Genomic DNA, 18968 nt, shown 5'->3' with positions numbered 1-18968 from the left:
TCCCCATCCAAATAAATTCTTACCTTCATCTTGGTTGCAGCATCATCTAGGGTGGTGACTTCATGGTCCTTGTGTTCCCCAAAAAGCTTGTCAATAGCAGATATTGGACATTTGCAGTTATAACAGTATGTATCTATCTGTGCTTTCTTCAATTCTCTTTGTGGACTCTCAATTTCAGGAATGTTTGCTGCTGATTTTTCAGGATACATCACCACAAATCCTGAATCTTCAAGTTCAACAGGTGTTTTTTGCTCTGGCTCATTAAAAAATTCATAACTATCCCCAATATGCTCAAAAGAGTCCCTGTCTTCAAATAATAGCTCCTCATGTGTGAGTTCAGATGATATTTCATCTTGCAAAAGTTCTTCTTGTGTAATCACATCATAGTCCATTGACTCAGCGAAATCTTCATAAACACGAGGGTGCTGCTCTTCCCTTTGAAAGTCTGGCTTCTCCCTTTGCTGAATTGTAGAAACATGAGAAAGAATTTCCTGGGTATACTGATCATCTTCACTGTCTTCAACAGGAGTTCTAGTATATGGAACATATCTTTCCACTTGAGGAACTGCTGTTATTTCATGGTGTTCTTCCTGCTTATTGATAAATTCTTGATGTGCAGCTCCCAGAGAGTCGACTATTTGACTATACTCTTGTTGACTTGTTTGCTCTGGTAACTCCTCAGTTGTTTCCACAGGAACATTTTCTTCTCTTTGTTCAGTGACATCACTTCTTGCACCTGAAACAATCACTCTTCCTCCAAAAGGAATGGCATGCGTTGGTTTGCAAATTGTTGCTTTAATGTCACTGTGGACTTTCTTCACAACATCTCTCTCTGGCAGAATCTCAGTTCTAACACTTCTTAAAACATCATCAGACCTCTGCTTGTATTTCTCCTCTGAACTCGGAACTGAAATTCCTCCACTAAAAGATTCACCTTCTTGCATCTGATCCTCCTGAAGCTCTAAGACTTTACCTGGAATTTCATCTTTAAGAATGTATTTTTCAAAATAAATTCCTGTTCCATCATCTGTGTCTGAATTTCTGCTTGGAAAAGATGCATTAGAGTTACCACTTTCTTCATCAGAAGGAGTCTCACCCTTTGTCTTTTCTCCTACTGCTTCTGCATAAAGATCCTTGTATAAAAATGATAGAGCAGGTGGCTCTTCTAGAAGCTCTGGATTAACAGCAGCAACAGTGGTAGGAAACAACAGAGATCGTTCTAGCACTCCTTCTTCTGAATCAAATAGTGGGGTCCCTGGTGACTTCTGTTCATCTTCTACACTTGTAGCTTTTTTACTGCTAATATCAATTGATTTCTGCAGAGGAAAAGGTTCTGGAGTACCCACATAAGACTGCATTTTGCTTTCTCCTTTCACAGTTCCATAAAATACTTCATCCAAATCCTCAAGTAAGGCAAATTCCTCTTCCAAAGTTTCTTCCTCAGCAGTTTCTTTGGAAGATGTGGCTTGTTCCGCAGGTTCATTAAGGTCTTCTTTCACAGGGCGTGATGAGCTTGGTCTTTCAAAATATGGCCTAATTGGGGATTTGTCATCAATCAAGGTATATTTTTCAAAATAATCAATTTCAGATATACCATTGTCAGGATCCAAGACTGCATGATTTCTGTTTTCCGACAACACTGGATTTTCTTCTTGTATTTCTCCAGTTTCCCCATCATCATCAGTTCTGACCAATTCTTTTACTTTGTGGCTTTCAGACACTCCCAACAATGAGATACCAGAAATTTCTGTTGTTCCAGAAACTGAAGCTTCTTGTCTCTCATGAGCTATTTTTTTCTTAAATGAAGGATTTGTTTCCAAGTATTCTAGTTTATCTGGCATATGTTTACTTTCTTCTTGATCAATGGAAGAAATATGTGTAGGAGCATGAATATTGAGTATTTCATAACCTTCTGAAATTATATTAAATAGATCTTTTTGTTCAATAGGTTCTGGAGCATGCTGACTGTCTTCTGCAGTGCTCATGTGTTTCATTTCTTCTTCTTCTCGTCTCAGGTAATGCTCAGGCACATTAGACATTTTTTCTGCCTTCAGATGTTGTGCTGCTTTCCTTTTTGTAGGGTTTCCAAATCTAGTTTCACCCTCTGAACCTTTGTCTGGACCTGGATTATCTGCTCCTGGAGATGGTAAATCATGTCTTCCTGTTCTGTGACCAGTTTCTGAGGACAGTCCATAGGAAATTTCAGTTTCAGAATCAGAAACTCTAAATGCATTACCATTATTGCCTGTAGAGCCATGAACTGTAACTTCTGTGAAATTTCCAGCTGGGAATTGCTTTGATCCAAAATCTGAAGCTCTGTTTCGAGAAAGCTTGTCTACTCCTTTAGCTTTTATAGGATTAATTGAATGAGCTTTCACTTCTTCTTCCACCCAGCTGGGTAGCCCAGGAGATGGAATATCTGGATTCTGCTTTTCATTAGAACTGGGGAAAGTAGACGTCGACTCCATTGAATAAAATGTACCCTGTTCACAAGAATAATGCTGAGTTTTGTGTGCCACAGTGTCATAAACAAGATCTGAGGAAACAGATCTCCGTTGCTGTAAGGATGAATGCTTCTGCCCTGTGAAATGTGGCTGCATTTCATTTCTATCTTCTTCTTTAGTGAAACTACGTGAAACTCTATTTGTTTGGTTTTCAGGTATGCCTACTGTGTTAGCTAGAGATGATGGAATGTTTTGTTTTTCTTCATCATCAGTGAAGGCCACAGATACTGTTTTTTCAGACGGAGCATGAAAAGGTACAAATGTATCTGATGACACTGATTGCTGGTCTGCTACAGCAGTTGCCTTTAACTCTGTGCTCACCAGCTGTGGCACCTTTTGTGTATCTGGCTGTACTTGTTTATCCCACTTGGCAGATAATTTGGGGGAACTTAGCTGCTCTAATGACAAACATTCTGTGAGATCTTGTTCATCTCGTTCTTTTGTGTGCAATGCAGTCTTATTCTCAAACTCTTCTGTCTTCAGGCTTGCTGGTTTAGGTGAATATAACTGATTTTTTTGCAGTTCTGCTTCATCATGTGGTGGAATTACATATTTACACTCTGATTGTGCAGATTGGGGAATAGCTAGCTGCATGCTTTGCTTTTGTTGTTCAGCAAGGGAGTACTTGGCAACTAAATTCTCAGAGGCAGGTTTTGAATAAGGTGGAATTTCTTGCTGATGTGTTTCATCAACTGAATAAAATGGAGCTGAAGATTCAGTCCCTAGTTTTGAAGGTGCACTTAAATACTCCTGACTTTCTAGAGTTTCTGTTTTATCTGTATAATATGACGTATTTAAATGTTCAGATTCTAATTGTGGAGTTGTGTGGAAGTATTGTGGAGTCTGTTCTCTCTCTGTTTCAGGTAAAATTACATGTTTAGCCTCCGACTGTGCAGCTACAGGCAAATTTAGATGAAGTCTTGTATTCTCTGCTTCTTTTCTTGTAAAGAAGCCTGACACAGGCTGTGTTGTTTCTGACGGCTCTGTTTTACACTGGCTGTAAGACAAATCTAAATGCTCAGAGGACAGGCCTCCAGGTACAGGTGAAGACTTTGGATTTCTTTCCATTTTTGTTTCAGAATAGGAGACACCCAGTGGTACAGACACTGATTTTTCAGGAAGAGATGAACAGGGCTGAATTGTTTGGCTTGTTGCTTCCTTATTGGAACAAGTTAAATCTTGTTCAGTTTCCAATGGAGTAGTTTGAGGTAGAATAATCCCAGTGTTCCTCTTCTCTGAATGTCCTGCTCTCAATACAGCTATTTTGTGCTTTTCCATTTTTTCAGTAGAATTTAGTATATCTGATTGTTCAGACTTCAGTTCTGCAGTTTGTTGTTCCTCCGTCCTGGCAGAGGTGTCAGATACAGAAAGTGTTTCTTGCTGCTCTGCTTCAACAGCAGAGGGCGGCAAATTAAAACACTGCAGTTCAGGATGGGTCCCATTCCTCTGCTCTGTTCCACCTGCAAAGTGTGATGTCTCTGGATGTTCCAGATGGGCAGTCTGTGTCTGCTCTGCTTTGCTATAAGTGGACAACAAACCCAGTGGTTTCACTCCACGAGTTTCTGCTTTGTCAAGAGAACATGAAAAATATGGATATTTTACTTGTTCTGTTTGCAGTTGGTCTGCTTTTCCCATTGAATATGAGAAATCAGAAGACATAAACACTTCTTGTGCAGTTTCCTGTTTTTCTGCTTTATCAAGTAAATGTGATAAATATGGCTGTGTTAAGTCTAACTGTGAAGATGGTTTCTGGTTTTCTTCACCAAGTGAGTGCAAAAAGGAAAGCTGAGCCAACCCCTTTTCCTCCAGCTTTCCAAAAGACTTCAAAAATGCTGGCTTTTGCAGTCCTATCTGGGCAGATTGTGAGTGCTCTGGTTTGTCAGTTGGATAGGATAAATCCATTTCTTCCATCTCTGGTTGTACAATTTTGTGGTGCTCCTGATGACAAGTAGAATACGATGAATCTTTGTTGTCTGATTTCTGATGTGCAGTTTTCTCTTCCACTGCTCTTACAGAATACGATAGCTGTGGATGTTGCAACTCTGACATTACCATTTCTTGTTCTTTTTTGTCAGAAGAATACAATGAAGCTGTATGTTCCAGTTCACCTTGCACAGTTTGTATTTCATCTGTTTTACTGGAGTCATATATAAAATCTTGTTTTCCTATGTCCTGCACTGAATGTGCCATTCTTTGTTGATCTGTTGTTCCAGTGTGAGGAGGTGTTACAGGCTGCTCTGATTTCCACTGTGTAGCCTGTGGCTGCTCTACTTCACCAATGGCATATGACAAATCTGAATGTTCAACCTCTGGTTGTGCTGTTCCTTGCCAATATGTTTCGCCCGGGAAACGTAGCAGCTCCTGATGTACTCCTTCCACGTGAACAGTTTGTAGTTGCTCTTTCTTTCCTGAGTAAGATGATAAATCTAGTTGTCCCAACTCGGGTTGTGTGGTTTCTTGCTGCTGTGTTTTATAAGTAGAATCTAATAAACCTGAATGTTCTAACTCTTGACTTGACATGTCTTGTTTCTCTTTCTCGTTTTCTCTTTTTTCACCAGAGAAATACAAGGTTTCCAGGAACTCTCCTTCCATTGAAGTGCTTCCTGGTTGCTCCACTGTGCCATGAGCACTTGACAGTATTGGCTGTTCTAATTTCAATTTTGCCATTCCCTCTGTGTGTAATGCATAGCTTTCTCTCTCCTGTTTAAAATCCACATGTGCACTCTGTTTTTTTTCACTGGTGGAAGAGAACGAGTCAAGGTGTGGTACCTTGGCCATGGCATTTGAGAAGTTTAGATGATCAGGCTCTGGTGAATCCCATGATTGCTTTGTTTTGACGAAAGAATGCAATAAATCAAGTTCTTTCAACTCCGATTTTGTTGTTTCATGAGCTTCTGCTGGGCTAACAGAGAATGACAAATCTGTGCACTCTGATTCCACCTGTGAATCTTGCAGTCTATCTGCTTTCCAAACAGAGCACTGAAACTCAGAGGGTTCTGCCTGCATTCTTGCATTTTCCCTTTGCTCTTTTCTGAGAGATGATGAAAAATCACTTGGCTCTTCCAGCCCTGGTTGGATCTCTTCTTGTTTCTGTAGTGCACGAGTGGAATGTGATAAATCCGGATACTCCAAATCCAGTTCATCTATTTGAGTCTGCTGTGTTTCACCAACTGAGCATGATAAATCCATTATTTCTGCCTCTGGTTGTATGAATTCATGCTCTTCTAATCTGCTAGCAGATAAAGCGGAATGGATTGATTCCTCATGTGCAATTTCTTGTTCTATTTCACTAACAGAATAAGATAACTGTGAACATCCCCTTTCTGGTTGTGCTTCTTCTTTGTTGAAAGAATGTAAGAAGCCTGACTGCTCCTTTTGAGCATGTTGTGCTTGCTCTGTTTTGCCAGGCCAAGTTGCTAGATCTGGTTTTCCTAACTCCAGCTGTGTATTTTTTTGTGGCTGTGTTCCATGAATGGAATATGATAAATCTGGATGCTTCAGTGCTGGTTTTGCCACTCCTCTTTGCTCGTCTTTTCCACTATGAGACAATATATCTGGAACTCCTGGTTTCTCATCTGTTGGTTGTGGATGCTCTGCTCTGCTGGCAGACTGGTTCTCATCAGGGCATTCCAAGGTATGCATCATCCCTTGCTGTCCCACTTTGTCAGCAGGAGATGCCAAATATTCATTGCCCAGCTCCAGCTTAGCAAGTGGGCCTATCTCTGTTTTGCCATGGGCATCCAACACATTCAGTTGTGTTCTTTCCTGTAGTTTGCTGAAGGAACAGGCTAGACCAGGATGTTCAGGCTTCAGCTCTTCACTTTGCAGTTTTCCTACTTGGAAAACAGGATAAGGCAGGTCAGGATATCTCTGCTCTCGTTCTGCTATTTCTTCTAGTTCTGCTGTACCCACAGAATGGGCCAAATTAGATCTTTCCACTTCTGGCTGAGTGATTTTCTGTTCTGCTTTTTCAAAGGGGTAAGTTAAATCCATTTGCTCTGATTCTAGTTGTACTCTTTGTTGCACTTTTGCTTTTTCCAGAGGATATATCACATCAGCATGTTCTGTCTCTGTCAAAGCCATTTTCTCATGTGGCCTAACAGTGGAAAATGATAAAGCTTGTTTCTCAAAGCAGTCTTCAGCATATTTTAACTGCTCTGTTTTGCTAGAATAATTTTCTTGCTCTACCTGCTTTTCTGGTGTATGCTGCTGCTTTTCTCTGTCAACAGAAATTTTTCTGTGCTTCTGATCCAACAGTGCTGCTTCTTGTTCGTTTGTTTCACTGGTGGAATGTGACAAGTCAGAGTGCCTTGCTTCTGATTGTGCAATTTCTGGCTCCTCTGCTTTTCCAGAGGAATATGTCAAATCTGGATATCTTGAGTCTATTTGTTCAGATCCTGGTAAATCTCCTTTCCTGGTCACCCTAGGAAAATCTTCACGCTTTGAGTCAAACTCTTGAGTTGCTTGTTCTTTAAAATTACTGAAGGAAAACAACGTATCCGGATATTTTGAAACCAGCTGTGAAGTTTCTTGCTGGCTTTTTTGGCCATCAGGACATGATACATTTGGGTAATCAGATTCCACCTCCACAGTTTGATCTTGTGCTCTGCCCAAGGTTTCTGGTGAATCTAAATATTCTGATTCTTGTTGCATTTCTTCCATGGAGTAAGACTTCTCTGGATACTCTGGATACTCTGACCCCTGTATGGTATCACCTGGTTTTAGTTCATCAGTCTTGCATGAAAGATCTGGATGTTCTATCACTGATGGTGTTTCTTGTTCCTTCGAACCGAATGGCAAGGTTGGATGTCTAAACTTTTCTTGTTCAGTTCCGTGAGAGGAATATGACAAATCTGGGTATTCTGTACCCACTTTCATTTCCAGTGGTGCTTCTTTGCCACTAGAAAAGGGTACAGATACTTGCTCCTGCTCTGGATGCATTATTTCATCTTGTTCTGTTTTTCCAGTGAAACATGAAATAAATGGTTGCTTTGTTTTCTGTTGCGTCACTTCCTCTTGCATGTCTATACTTGCATAAAATGTGCGTTCTGGATATGCTGGTTCTATTTTCTTTTCTTCTTGCATTAGTTCACTGAAAGAATATGGCACAGGTGGATGCTCTAACTCTGGTTCAGTTATTTCTTGCTGTGCCAAATTCATTTGGTCAATGTCCTGTGTTTCTACTTTCCCCCAGATTTCTGGCAAATCTGAATAATCCAGTTCCTCTTGTGTAGCTTTTGGTTGAATTTCTACTAGTTCTTCCAGCCCTCTTTGAACTCTATTTTCTTGTTCCATTTTTCCAGTGTAATATGATATATCTGGCTGCGGCAAATCCAGTGGTGTGGTTTCCTCTTGCTGACTATCAGGAGTGGAATAAGTAGGAATTAAATGTTCCTGCTCCAGCGGAACCATTTCCCTTTTTGTTGGTCTGTCAATTGAATGTGAAAAGTTCAAAGATCCCGACTTCATTTCTTCTTGCACTATTTCTCCAGAGGTAAATGAGAGATCCCTATTTTCTGAAGCTAGTTGTATGACTTCACTTTGTTGTGCTTCACTAAGGAAACATGACAACTCTGGACTTCTTACGTCTTTTTGTACAGCTTCTTGTGCTGCTTCTCCATGGAAATATGGAAAATCTGCATGTTCCACCTTTGGTTGAAATATCTCCTGATCTGTTTTTCCTGTAGAAAATGATTTATCTGACTCTTCTTTATGTTGCTGCTCTTTTGTAGCAGAATATGGCAAAACTGGACACTCCGAATGCAGTTGATCAGTTTCTCCTTGCACTGACTTTCCATGGAAGTAAAGCTTATCTTCAGGTTGTAAATCCTTCTCCACAGGTTGTGGCTGTTCCCCTCTGTTACCAAAATATGACAAAAGAGGTTTGTCAATGTGTACTTCTGCCAAATCTTGATGCTTTGTTTCATCCTGTGGATATGGTAAATCTGAATGTCTTGTTTCCTTATTCCCCATTTGCTGCATCCTATCTGTTCCACTTAAATCATATATATCTGGATGTACTAATTCTAGTTTTGTAGTGTCTTCTTTCTCAGCTTCTTCCATCAAATAGGATATGTCTGAAGGTTCCAACTCAAGCTGTGCTGTTCTTTCTTGCTTTGCTTCTTCAGGGGAGTAAGACTTTGGCTGTTCCAGTTCAAAGGGAATAGATTTTTGCCCTTCTGTTTCTTCCTTGGAAAATGAAAAGTCCTGATGTTCTGTCTCTAGCTGTGCACTCTCTGATTCCTCTCTTTCTTCCCCTGGAAAAGAAAAGTCTGTCTGTTCCAGCTGTGCACTCTCTGTTTCCACCACTTCTTCCCTAGAATAAGAGAAATCCGGACGCTCTGTCTCCATCTGTGTACTCTCCAATTCCTGCATATCTTCCTTGGAAAAATCAAATTCTGGATGCGTGGTCTCCAGTGGTGTACTTTCCGATTCCTTTTTTTCTTCCCTGGGAAGTGAAAAGTCTGGCTGCTCCATCTTCATGTGTGCATCCTCTGATTCCACCACTTCTTCCCTGGAATAGGAGAAATCTGGATGTTCTGTCTTAGATTGTGCACTCTCTGAATGCTCTACTTCTTTCCTAGAAAAGGAAAAGTCTGGCTGCTCCATCTCTAACTGTGTACTCTCTGATTCAATCATGTCTTCCCTGGAATATGAGAAATCTGGATACTCTGTCTCCTGGTGTGGACTCTCTGATTTGTCTATGTCTTTCTTGGAAAAAAGGAATTCTGGATGTTCTGACTCCAGCTGTGTACTCTCTGATTCCTCCCCTTTTTCCCTGGAAAATGAAAAATCTGGCTGCTCTGTCTCCCCTTGTGAACTCTTTGATTTATCTGTTTCTTCTCTGGAATATGAGGAATGTGGATTGTCTGTCTTTAGCTGTGCACTCTCCAATTCCTCTGTTACTTCCTTGGAAAAAGAGAAATCTGGATGCTCTGTCCCTGTTTGTGGTCTCTCTGATTCCCGACTTTGTCCACTGGAGTATGAAAAGTCTGGATATTCCATCTCCATTTGTGCACTCTCTGCTTGATTGTTTTTATCAACAGAAAAGACAGGGTGATCTAAACCTTTTGCTTTATATACAACAGGTCTTTTCTGAGTTTCTTGTGTTTCTGTGCAAACAGGATATGAAATGCCAAAATACTTAGAATCCATTTTTTCAGGTGTATGTGAATTTAGTTTGATTACTTGCTGCTCTGCTTCTTGAGCAGAGAATAAGTCTTGTTCTGACTCTGTTTGTTTCTCTAAGTAAATATTTTGCATTTCTGGTAGTGGGGTCCTTTGACTCTCTTTTTTTTTAACAGAACACAATAGACCAGAATGTTCAGTTTCTGCCAGTGCAGTTGCTGATGAGTGATACTCAGTTTCTTGCTTCTCTATTACATCTAGAGAATGTGGTAAAAGCACATGTTCAGACTCTGATTGTGCAGTTTCTGATGACTGAGTCATAATATGTTCCTGTCTTGTTTCAGACGGAGTGACATAACTGGGTTTAGCTAATGGAGCATTAGGTAAGTAAGATTCAGCTGCTGACTTCTGTACTTCCTTTTCAAGATGTTCCAGTGTGGATTCTGCAGGTTGGGTACTTTGTCTATCTAATTTGTCAACAGCATCTGCTGAAACAGACGGTAGTGTTGAACTGGGCTGAATCTCTAGCTCCTTTGGTTCATCTAGAAGATCTGATGCTGTCAGCAGTGATTGATCTGGTTTCTTATTTGCAGTTTCATTTGAAGGAATTGACACTTGTTCGTCTGATTTATCATCAGACTCTAGTGCAGTAGTTGTTAACTGTTCTGTTATTGCCCTGCTAGCTGCAGGTGAATATGAGTAACTTTGCTGCTTCCTTGCTACTTCGGGAGGGCTGAACTTTTGTGACTGCCTTGATTCCTGATTCAGATTCTCCAGTTGAGACCACCCCTCTTTTCTTTCTTTGTGTTGAAAAGTTGTTTCTTCACCAGACTTTGAATACTTGCTTGGTTTATCTTTTGTTTTTACAGATTTAATATTTTGAAATGAAACATCTTTACTAGTAAACTGTTTTTCAAGAGGTGTTACTGAAGAATAGCTTTGATTTGAATGTGCTGTGGATTGCTGCCTTTGATTCCTTCTTCTTTCTGATGATGTTTCAAGACTTCTACTTGTTCTCTGGAAAGATTTTTTATGCGTTGCTTCTGAAATAAACCTATGCGATCTTTCTTTTACTGATGCTTCAAGGAAACATTCAGATTCTCCTGGAACAGAGCTCTTTCTTTGAATTCTACTTTTTTCTAGTGTTTCAGGGAGTGGCCCAGTCCCTCCAAAAATTGAATTGAACAGCTGGATTCTAGATTTTACTGGTCCTCCAAGGATCGGCCCTACTTTCCTCAGCCTGCTTTCTCTAAATATTGATCTTATTGGAACACGTTTTACTGGTTGTTCTGCAATATTCTCCAAATCTTCTTCGTCCTCCAACATTTCTTCATCTGTGTCGTGTGCTTCCATCAGTTCAACATTTAACACTGAGTCCTGCACATCTCCTAGAACAGTTCTTGGTTCTTGCCTCTGCATTCCAGAAGAATCGCGTTTCTTATTGCCCTGACCTCCTCTCACATGTGTGGGCAATGGCATTCTATTTGAAGGTTTACGCTTCCTTTTCCGAACAATTTTACCTTCATCCATAATAAAGATAACTTTTCCTGGAGGAGAACCTACTGGTGAACTTTCCATACTGTAAAGATCAGAAGTTGTACTGGTTTCTGAAGTCCAGGGAGTAGAACATCTGCTTGAGCTGGTTTCCCACGTTATCCCACTATCTTCACTTTGAACTGTTACCATCGAAAAGGAGGGATTAGTCATGATGTACTGCAGCTTGGGTTTCACATCTTCACTTTGGATAAGATCTTTCAGGCTGAAAAAAAAAAAAAAAAAAAAAAAAAAAGCACCATAAAATAATATAGCATCAAATTATTGCAGTGAAGTCCAATGCATTAAAGCAACGTTTTTCAAACTTATAAAAATACTTCTTTTGCATAGATTTTGGAACACAAGCAGAAGAAAAGTCATAAAGTCATATTTCATCTGAGAAATATATTTTATATAAATACAGGCTTTGTGTTGCAAGGTTAGTTCAGTGAAGGGGAGGTGTTGGAATGCTCATGACAATTCAGGAAAAACTGCATTTCATCTGACCTTGTTTGTGAGTGTGAGATCAAATGCATTTTGAACCAGTACCTGATTAACTCATACTATAATTTAAACACTGCACTAAACATGCATAAGATAATGACAGTGCTTTATAGCACCTACACTTTCTTTTCCTAATTGTAAAATGATTATACAGTCTGCATGGTAGTAGAGAATAGTTTGTTGCTGTCTTCTCCTGTTTCATTGTCTAGGCAGTATACATATTTAATAATGTCATTTAGAATACATTCAACAATCTAAACCTTCCAGGCTATCCCTGAATGAAATAACAGTGTTTTATAATAATAACTTGAAACCTTATGATATGCAATCAATGCAATGTAACATCCTGCAATTAAATCTAGTCTCATTTAAAAAAAAATTGAAAAAATTTAAAAATGTAGAAATGTGTTCTTGGAAGCTTTGAAAAAGAAACAAAAACCAACAAACTTAGAAATAAGAATGTAAAGAACAGTGAAAGAAATAAAAATACACTAAAACATACTGCTATTAAGAAAAAAACTAACTAGGGCTGCAATAATTACTTCAAGGAAGCACATGAATGGGGATTATTGTTATCAACCCCAGTATTCCTTGTGTAGATGTTAGTTAATTAAGGAGAACTCTGTTAGTAGCTGATTGAAAGAAATGTAGAGTTCCTAGCTGGCAGAGGCTTCAGCGGAGCTGATGAAGAAGTGGAGAAGGGTGCAAACCTATGGCTAGGTTTTGATAAACAGAGGATAAGGCCACTTTCTACGTGATCTGGATAAAACACTTAAGCAAAGGTGAAGAAGGCAGAACCCACGTGACACCAGAAGCTGTGATCCAGCATTACAAGTGTGCCGAAGGCCAAGAGAATATTGGTGAGGAGCACCCAGTATTAGTCATATTCTCTCCATCAGCAAACCATCAAGAATTTGGAAAGGTCTCTCAGCAAAACTGCTCAGTACCTCAGTAGGGGGAAAAAAAGAAAAGATTCTAGTCCGCTAATGCTTTTAGCTCTGCTGGCATTACCTTTACCTAACTGTGGGAATATGCTTGCAGATCTGACAGTATGATAAATAATCATTGCTTAGCCAAAAAAACCCAAACCCAACACCTATGTCCCAAACAAAGCCAAAGAAAAAACACATCAAAACTCAAATATAAATGCAGCATGTACAGCTGTTTACCTGCCTAGGTATGGTATTCTCTAGTAAGGTTGGCTTCATAAGGTAATATCTATAGATCAGAGGAAAAAACGAAGCAAAAAAATCGGTATCAATTTTGCTGCTAGCTTTTCCTTTGCCATTTTCATGGTTTAGCATTAGTTGACTTGGGCTTAGCAAAGATGAGAACAACAACAGCAAATCAATATTATTAAAACTGAAATGGAATTATTATTAAAACTAAAAGCAGAAACTGGCTGCCCATGGCTTGGACAGTTTTACCCTCCGTTGGATAAGGAACTGGCTGGAGGGCCGTGCTCAACGGGTGGTGGTCAATGGAGTGAAGTCTAGCTGGAGACCTGTTACAAGTGGTGTCCCCCAGGGGTCGGTACTGGGGCCCATCCTGTTTAATATCTTCATTGATGACTTAGATGAAGGGATTGAGTGTACCCTGAGTAAGTTTGCAGATGACACCAAGTTGGGAGGTTGTGTCGATGTGCCTGAGGGCAGGGAGGCCCTGCAGAGGGATCTGGGTAAGCTGGATTGCTGGGCTGAGGTGAATGGGATGAGGTTTAACAAGGCCAAGTGTCGGGTTCTGCACTTTGGGCACAACAACCCCAGGCAGCGTTACAGGCTTGGGGATAAGTGGTTGGATGACTGTGAAGAGGAAAGGGACCTGGGGGTGTTGGTTGATTCTCGGCTGAACATGAGCCCACAGTGTGCCCAGGTGGCCAAGAGGGCCAACAGCATCCTGGCCTGCATTAGAAATGGTGTGGCCAGCAGGAGCAGGGAGGTGATCATCCCCCTGTACTCAGCTCTGGTGAGGCCGCATCTCGAGTACTGTGTTCAGTTTTGGGCCCCTCACTGCAAGAAAGACATTGAGGCCCTGGAGCGTGTGCAGAGAAGGGCAGCGGAACTGGTGAGGGGTCTGGAGCACAAGTCTTATGAGGAGCGGCTGAGGGAGCTGGGATTGTTCAGTCTGGAGAAGAGGATGCTCAGGGGAGACCTCATTGCACTGTACAACTTCCTGAAGAGAGGTTGTGGTGCAAAAGGGTCTGGCCTCTTCTCCCAGGCAAATAGTAGGACCCGAGGAAATGGCAAGAAGTTATACCATAGGAGGTTTAGGTTGGATATTAGGAGAAACTTTTTCTCTCAGACGGTGGTCAGGCACTGGAATGGCTGCCCAGGGAGGTGGTGGAGTCGCCATCCCTGGCAGTGTTCAAGAGGCGCCTGGATGAGGAGCTACGAGAGATGGTTTAGTAGCTTGTGGTACTGATAGGAATGGGAGGGTGGTTGGACTGGATGATCTTGCAGGTCGTTTCCAACCTTGTGATTCTGTGATTCTGTGATTCTGTGAAAACTAAGGAAGAATTAACATCTTGTCTGAGTTCACAGTAACGGAAGTCACTGTCATCCAGTAACAAATTCTCTTCTAGTTTTGTGTACACCTTGTATGCTGCACAGTAGAAGCTTTCTAGTTGGAGGAACTGTCTGCCATTGCAAAAAATATGCTCCAAATATTTCAGGTGCATAAATAAAGATATGAAAGTGCTGGCGTCTAAGGACAAAAGCCATTGCTGCTTTATTTCAGATGGACATTTCACACCCCATCCCTTTGTCATGTTTATCTGTTATTGGACACTGGCTCAAACCTTTTACAGTTTTCAAAGACACTGATAATCTGTTTTGTTACTCCTGTCATAAAAGCCCAAACCCCAGATTTTTCTTCCCACTTCCTCCTTCTCATAGTCTTTCGCCTCTTGGAAGGCTGCGTCTGGTGGGATTTCAGATTTCTAGTCCAGAATGGAAAGCTGGGCACACGTCCCCTTGTATATTACTTTGGGAAGAGTTTTCACCTCCCGGTCTGCCAGAGCAGGATGATTCAGACACTGAAGTCTGCCCATCTGTGCTACACCACTGCCCTTACAGAGGAACATTTAGAAGCACCTGCTCTCTAAAATCATCCAGAGCCTCTCTTCATCCTCTTCACATCAGACCTCGTCAATTCTGATGTGATTCAAATTTGTTGTTGTGCTGCATGACATCTTGCAAGCTGGAAACAACCTCAATGAAACAACTGAGACATCAAGATGTGGCAGTGACCTGCACGGATAAGACATCTCATTTCCTGAAGACTGCTACCAGGATCAGACACAGTGCATTGACCAAATTGCCATCCCAGATGAAAGAAGTACGTCATTTTTCTGTGATTTTGTTCCATTTATTTGTGCAGTTTCTGCCTGTACCTTCCTGCCCCTTTTTTCCTACAGCAATCATAAGCTCAGCATCATCTCTTTCAACTGCTGTGCATTTTCTAGGGCTAGAGCTCATGCATTTCCTTCTTAAGAGTAAGAGAATTAGGCTTTAGAGAAATTTTAAATCCAGCCTTTCACTTGTTAATGTCCTGCTAACTTCAGATCTTCCTGTGGAATTACTATCTTATTAAAAACAAATAAATAAATGAAGTCAAGAATCTACAACTTTCTCCTCATTTACTGTCCTGCTTATGTCACCACTAGTGAAGTTACCTGGAAGTGCTTTTAAATTGGCTGCAGAGCCCTTTTTTTCTAAATCCTGGATGTTGACACACACTGAGACTTTCCCACTGCAAAAGTAAATTGGCTGGGGAAGTTATGAGAGGCAGAAATGATCTGGAGCCACACACACATCAGGGAATTGTTAGAGACTCAGGTATTCTAGAGGGTATATAAACCACTTGGGTACTACCTTTCCATAGCTGGACTGTAATTTAACTGTTATCAACACAAAAATTGAACTTAAAACTAAAATTAAAACTTAACAACATCATGCTCGTGTTTGCTTTAAGATATAAAACACATGCTTTCAAAGCAATTCTGCTGTTTAAATGATTAATTCTATGCAGAACTAGAAACAAAAGATATCTGTCAAGAATTATCAATCTCAGAGAGCAAAACGCCCAAAGGCAAAAAGATAGTGCATGAACCCTCTGCGGATCAATGGGTTATCTATTCTAACAAGGACATGATGCCTTAGACCAGCTTCATAATAGGTTCTGATGCCATGTCTTGGTTTCATTAGTTGAAAAAAAAGAACAACCAAAAAAACCCCAAACAAACCAAAAAAATTGTGAGGAAATAAAATTATTTAAATATTACATTAAAAATCTTAAGAAGGGCTTCATAATTCTTAGGCAAGTCATAAGCTCTACTGCAGCTTTATGCATTTTTTTGAGCACACTAAAAATTAAGTGATGCATTTCCCAAAGCAAAGCATTTTCCATCAGAGAAATACTATTTTCTATTTGTCCTCAGCAGTGCTGTCAGTAACCCATGGGGGTCTGATAGCTGACTGGCATTTATCTGTGCTACAGAAGGAAAACAACAGCAACCTTTACCCTAGTGTACCATCAGAGCCCCATCACACAGGCATCCACTTGTGTTCCAGCAGCTGGTGGGGAATAGCAAGATGCAAAGGCCAGCCGTCTCTGCTGGAAGAGGCATACATGAAGAAAACTGCAGCAATAAATGTGCTAGACTCCATAATGCTGCAAAAGGATAAGTGTGGAAGTGGTGCAGACCAGCTGGAACTTGTGAAGGGAGCAGGGGAACACCACTACTCTATTGCTTTCCTCACAGAAGCACTTCCTGACCTTGGGCCATCATTGGGTTGCATAACTCTTTTATAAAATAGGAATGAGAACATGCATGCTTGAAAGATGGAAATAGAAGGAGCCCATGGGAAAGTTCCCGCTGACTGCAGTGTTGCACAATCAGGCGCTATTCAACTGCATGTAGAGCAGGAACACAAAAATGGCAGAGAGGGGCTGTTAAAAATAAACCCATGACAGGAGGATCCAGGACAGACTGTTTTCAGCCAGCTTTGCATATTGGTTACATATCCTCTCAGCTACGTTTTCAAAACACACAAAAATATCTGTTCTGCAACTGGGGCTTTAAAACATGTTTGTTAACCAGTAATTATTGCACAGATTAAGTATATCTCAGGGGCTTGACTCTGCTAGTCTTGCCTAGCCACTGCTTCCAAGGAGTTCTGCTCCAGCAGTAAGAGTATTAGAAGGCTTTAACATACACAAGCACACTGATATTTGCAACAACAAATCTTAAACCATTAAAGAATCAGCTTTATTTAACTTTTATCACACTATTTCTGAGTGTCCAGAGCAGTTTCTGTATCACCATGTCTGTGCCAAAACCAACATTTTCCATCCCCATTAGCCTAATTAATCAAATGGATTTAAATATAATTGGTTAGCATTAAATGCATCTGTTAAAAAACCCATCTGGTTGACGCTGATCTCTCTTACTAGTAAGATGGTTAAGGATAGGTATGATCTCTGCAATTTGTAATAGAACTGACATCTAAAGGGGACGACTTCTTTGATTTAATTAAAGATTGCAATGCAGTGCCTGGGTTTCTGTTGCAGAGGCTGTGAGCCAGAAGCAAGACGCAGCTGTGGTGAGCTGTGAACAGGCACTTCTGGAAAGGTTGATGACCTCCCAGAATGAGCATAGTAACTACATTACTACATACATACATACGTACATGAGCCTTCCCTTAATGGAAAAGTTAGCCATTCCTAGTTCAGTATTACAGTTTGACTTTTGTTACTAGCTATTTAACTGCAGGTTGTATTAAAAATCCATCCAGCCCATGGCGGTTTTGTTGTCGGTAGCAAGTAGCTCCAGCTTTAGCTGTTTTTATATTGGGTTGCACTGTACACATGTTTATATTTAAGTAACCCTGCTCTCTGCCAGAGTGAACAACTCCATTGGGATAAAAGCAGCACTACACACAGGCAGTGTCTTCACTTTGAAAAACCGGCTCTTCATTCTCACAGCACAGATGCTTGTTTTCCTGCTCTCCAGGGCTGTTTCCCTGTTTGAATTTAGTTCCCTACAGAGTATTTGGGATGGTTCAGGCTGCACAGAGGCTGTCCCACCCCGCTCTGTGGCCATCTCACTCTCTCCTTCAAAGACCAGTGAAACAAGAAGGTGTCACACACAGAGCAGTTTGTAAATGCAGGATGGTTCCACAGCACTTAGGTTTGAGGAACTGTATGACCTAAATTTCTTACAAAATTGCTTTCTGAAAGTATCTTAAACTGCCAACACTGATGCTTTTGGTTCTCCCTAGGGTGTCCACCCCAAACTGATAGACTTTGCTAAAAAAAAAACTTGCAACCTGATACAGAGGTTAACCCTCAGGCCTCTCTGTCTCTTTGTGGCCAGTGAAGCCCGCTGGGCTGGATTGAATTGCAGACACCTGCCTCAGTGCGGGACCAGCCCCACACACCGCACACTGGGACAAGCTCCCTCTCCTCATTCTCCTTGCAGTAAAAGCGCAGTGTTAGGACAACAGCTTCTGTGCAACAGTTACTAACAGAGAGAAAAAAAGAAGAAATTGAAGTGGCGCAATATTCCTCATTTCACAACCGAAAATCAGCCCCACAAGTCCTGATTGTCATAGAACAAGCTTTTCCTTTTTTGGGAAACACAGACTGGTGAGGGAGGGATGAGTAGGAAGGGAGCAAGGATAGAAAAAAGGAAAAACATCCAAAGCACTGTTATAATATTTGATCATTTTCTGTTCAGCAGGCAAACCTCCCGTGTTTCTCGGACTGATATGTAACAGTCAGCCAGAAGGGGAGGAGCACAGGGAGATGCCACTTGAGCTGGCAGGCCAGCAGCTCTTTAAATAGAAAAGCTTTTAGGGAACTCGGGGCTGGCGCTTGCTGCACAAATCTCATTACAGCCATTTCCACCCAGAACAGCCTCCGTCTCATAGCTGCGGTAATCAAAAAGCCCCTGAAGGAATGGCAGGACGACAAAGGGGAAAAGTGGGACTCAGCAGGCTTAGGCCCAAACGCTCGCCTCTCCAGGCAGCGCTGCGAGGGGAGGCAGTACCTGTGAGTCAGCTCCTCTGCTTCCTCTGGGTCCACGGCTTCTTCATCCTCCTCTTCTTCCTCCTCCTCTTCTTCCTCCTCTTCTTCATCCTCTATGAAGGAGGAGGTCTCAGATGCCCGGTCACACTCTGCACCATGGTATCCCTCCATGTTCTTCGCTCAGGCTCTTGTCGTTGATTTTTACCCCCGACCCTGTCCTCCCCAGGGTTGCCTGAAGCAACTGTCATCCCCAGCAACTCTCACATCTCC

At 41.3% G+C, this 18968-nt stretch overlaps 1 protein-coding gene across 1 annotated transcript in view; it reads right to left on the bottom strand.

The window, feature by feature from the left end:
- The window catches only part of CMYA5 (cardiomyopathy associated 5), a 49875-nt gene extending 30907 nt beyond the window's left edge, over positions 1 to 18968 (bottom strand). The window contains exons 1-2 of the mRNA XM_042875121.1: positions 18721 to 18968; positions 24 to 11391 (exon numbers count right to left, since the gene is read on the bottom strand). Of these exons, the coding sequence (XP_042731055.1) occupies positions 24 to 11391; positions 18721 to 18869 (11517 nt within the window). The 5' untranslated portion in view covers positions 18870 to 18968. The remainder of the gene's footprint in view (positions 1 to 23; positions 11392 to 18720) is intronic.

The sequence above is a fragment of the Lagopus leucura genome, unplaced genomic scaffold (assembly GCF_019238085.1).
Source record: "Lagopus leucura isolate 7727_CA_CO unplaced genomic scaffold, USGS_WTPT01 Super-Scaffold_100014, whole genome shotgun sequence".
Classification (NCBI taxonomy): domain Eukaryota; kingdom Metazoa; phylum Chordata; class Aves; order Galliformes; family Phasianidae; genus Lagopus; species Lagopus leucura.
This window is presented reverse-complemented; position numbering and strand designations above follow the sequence as displayed.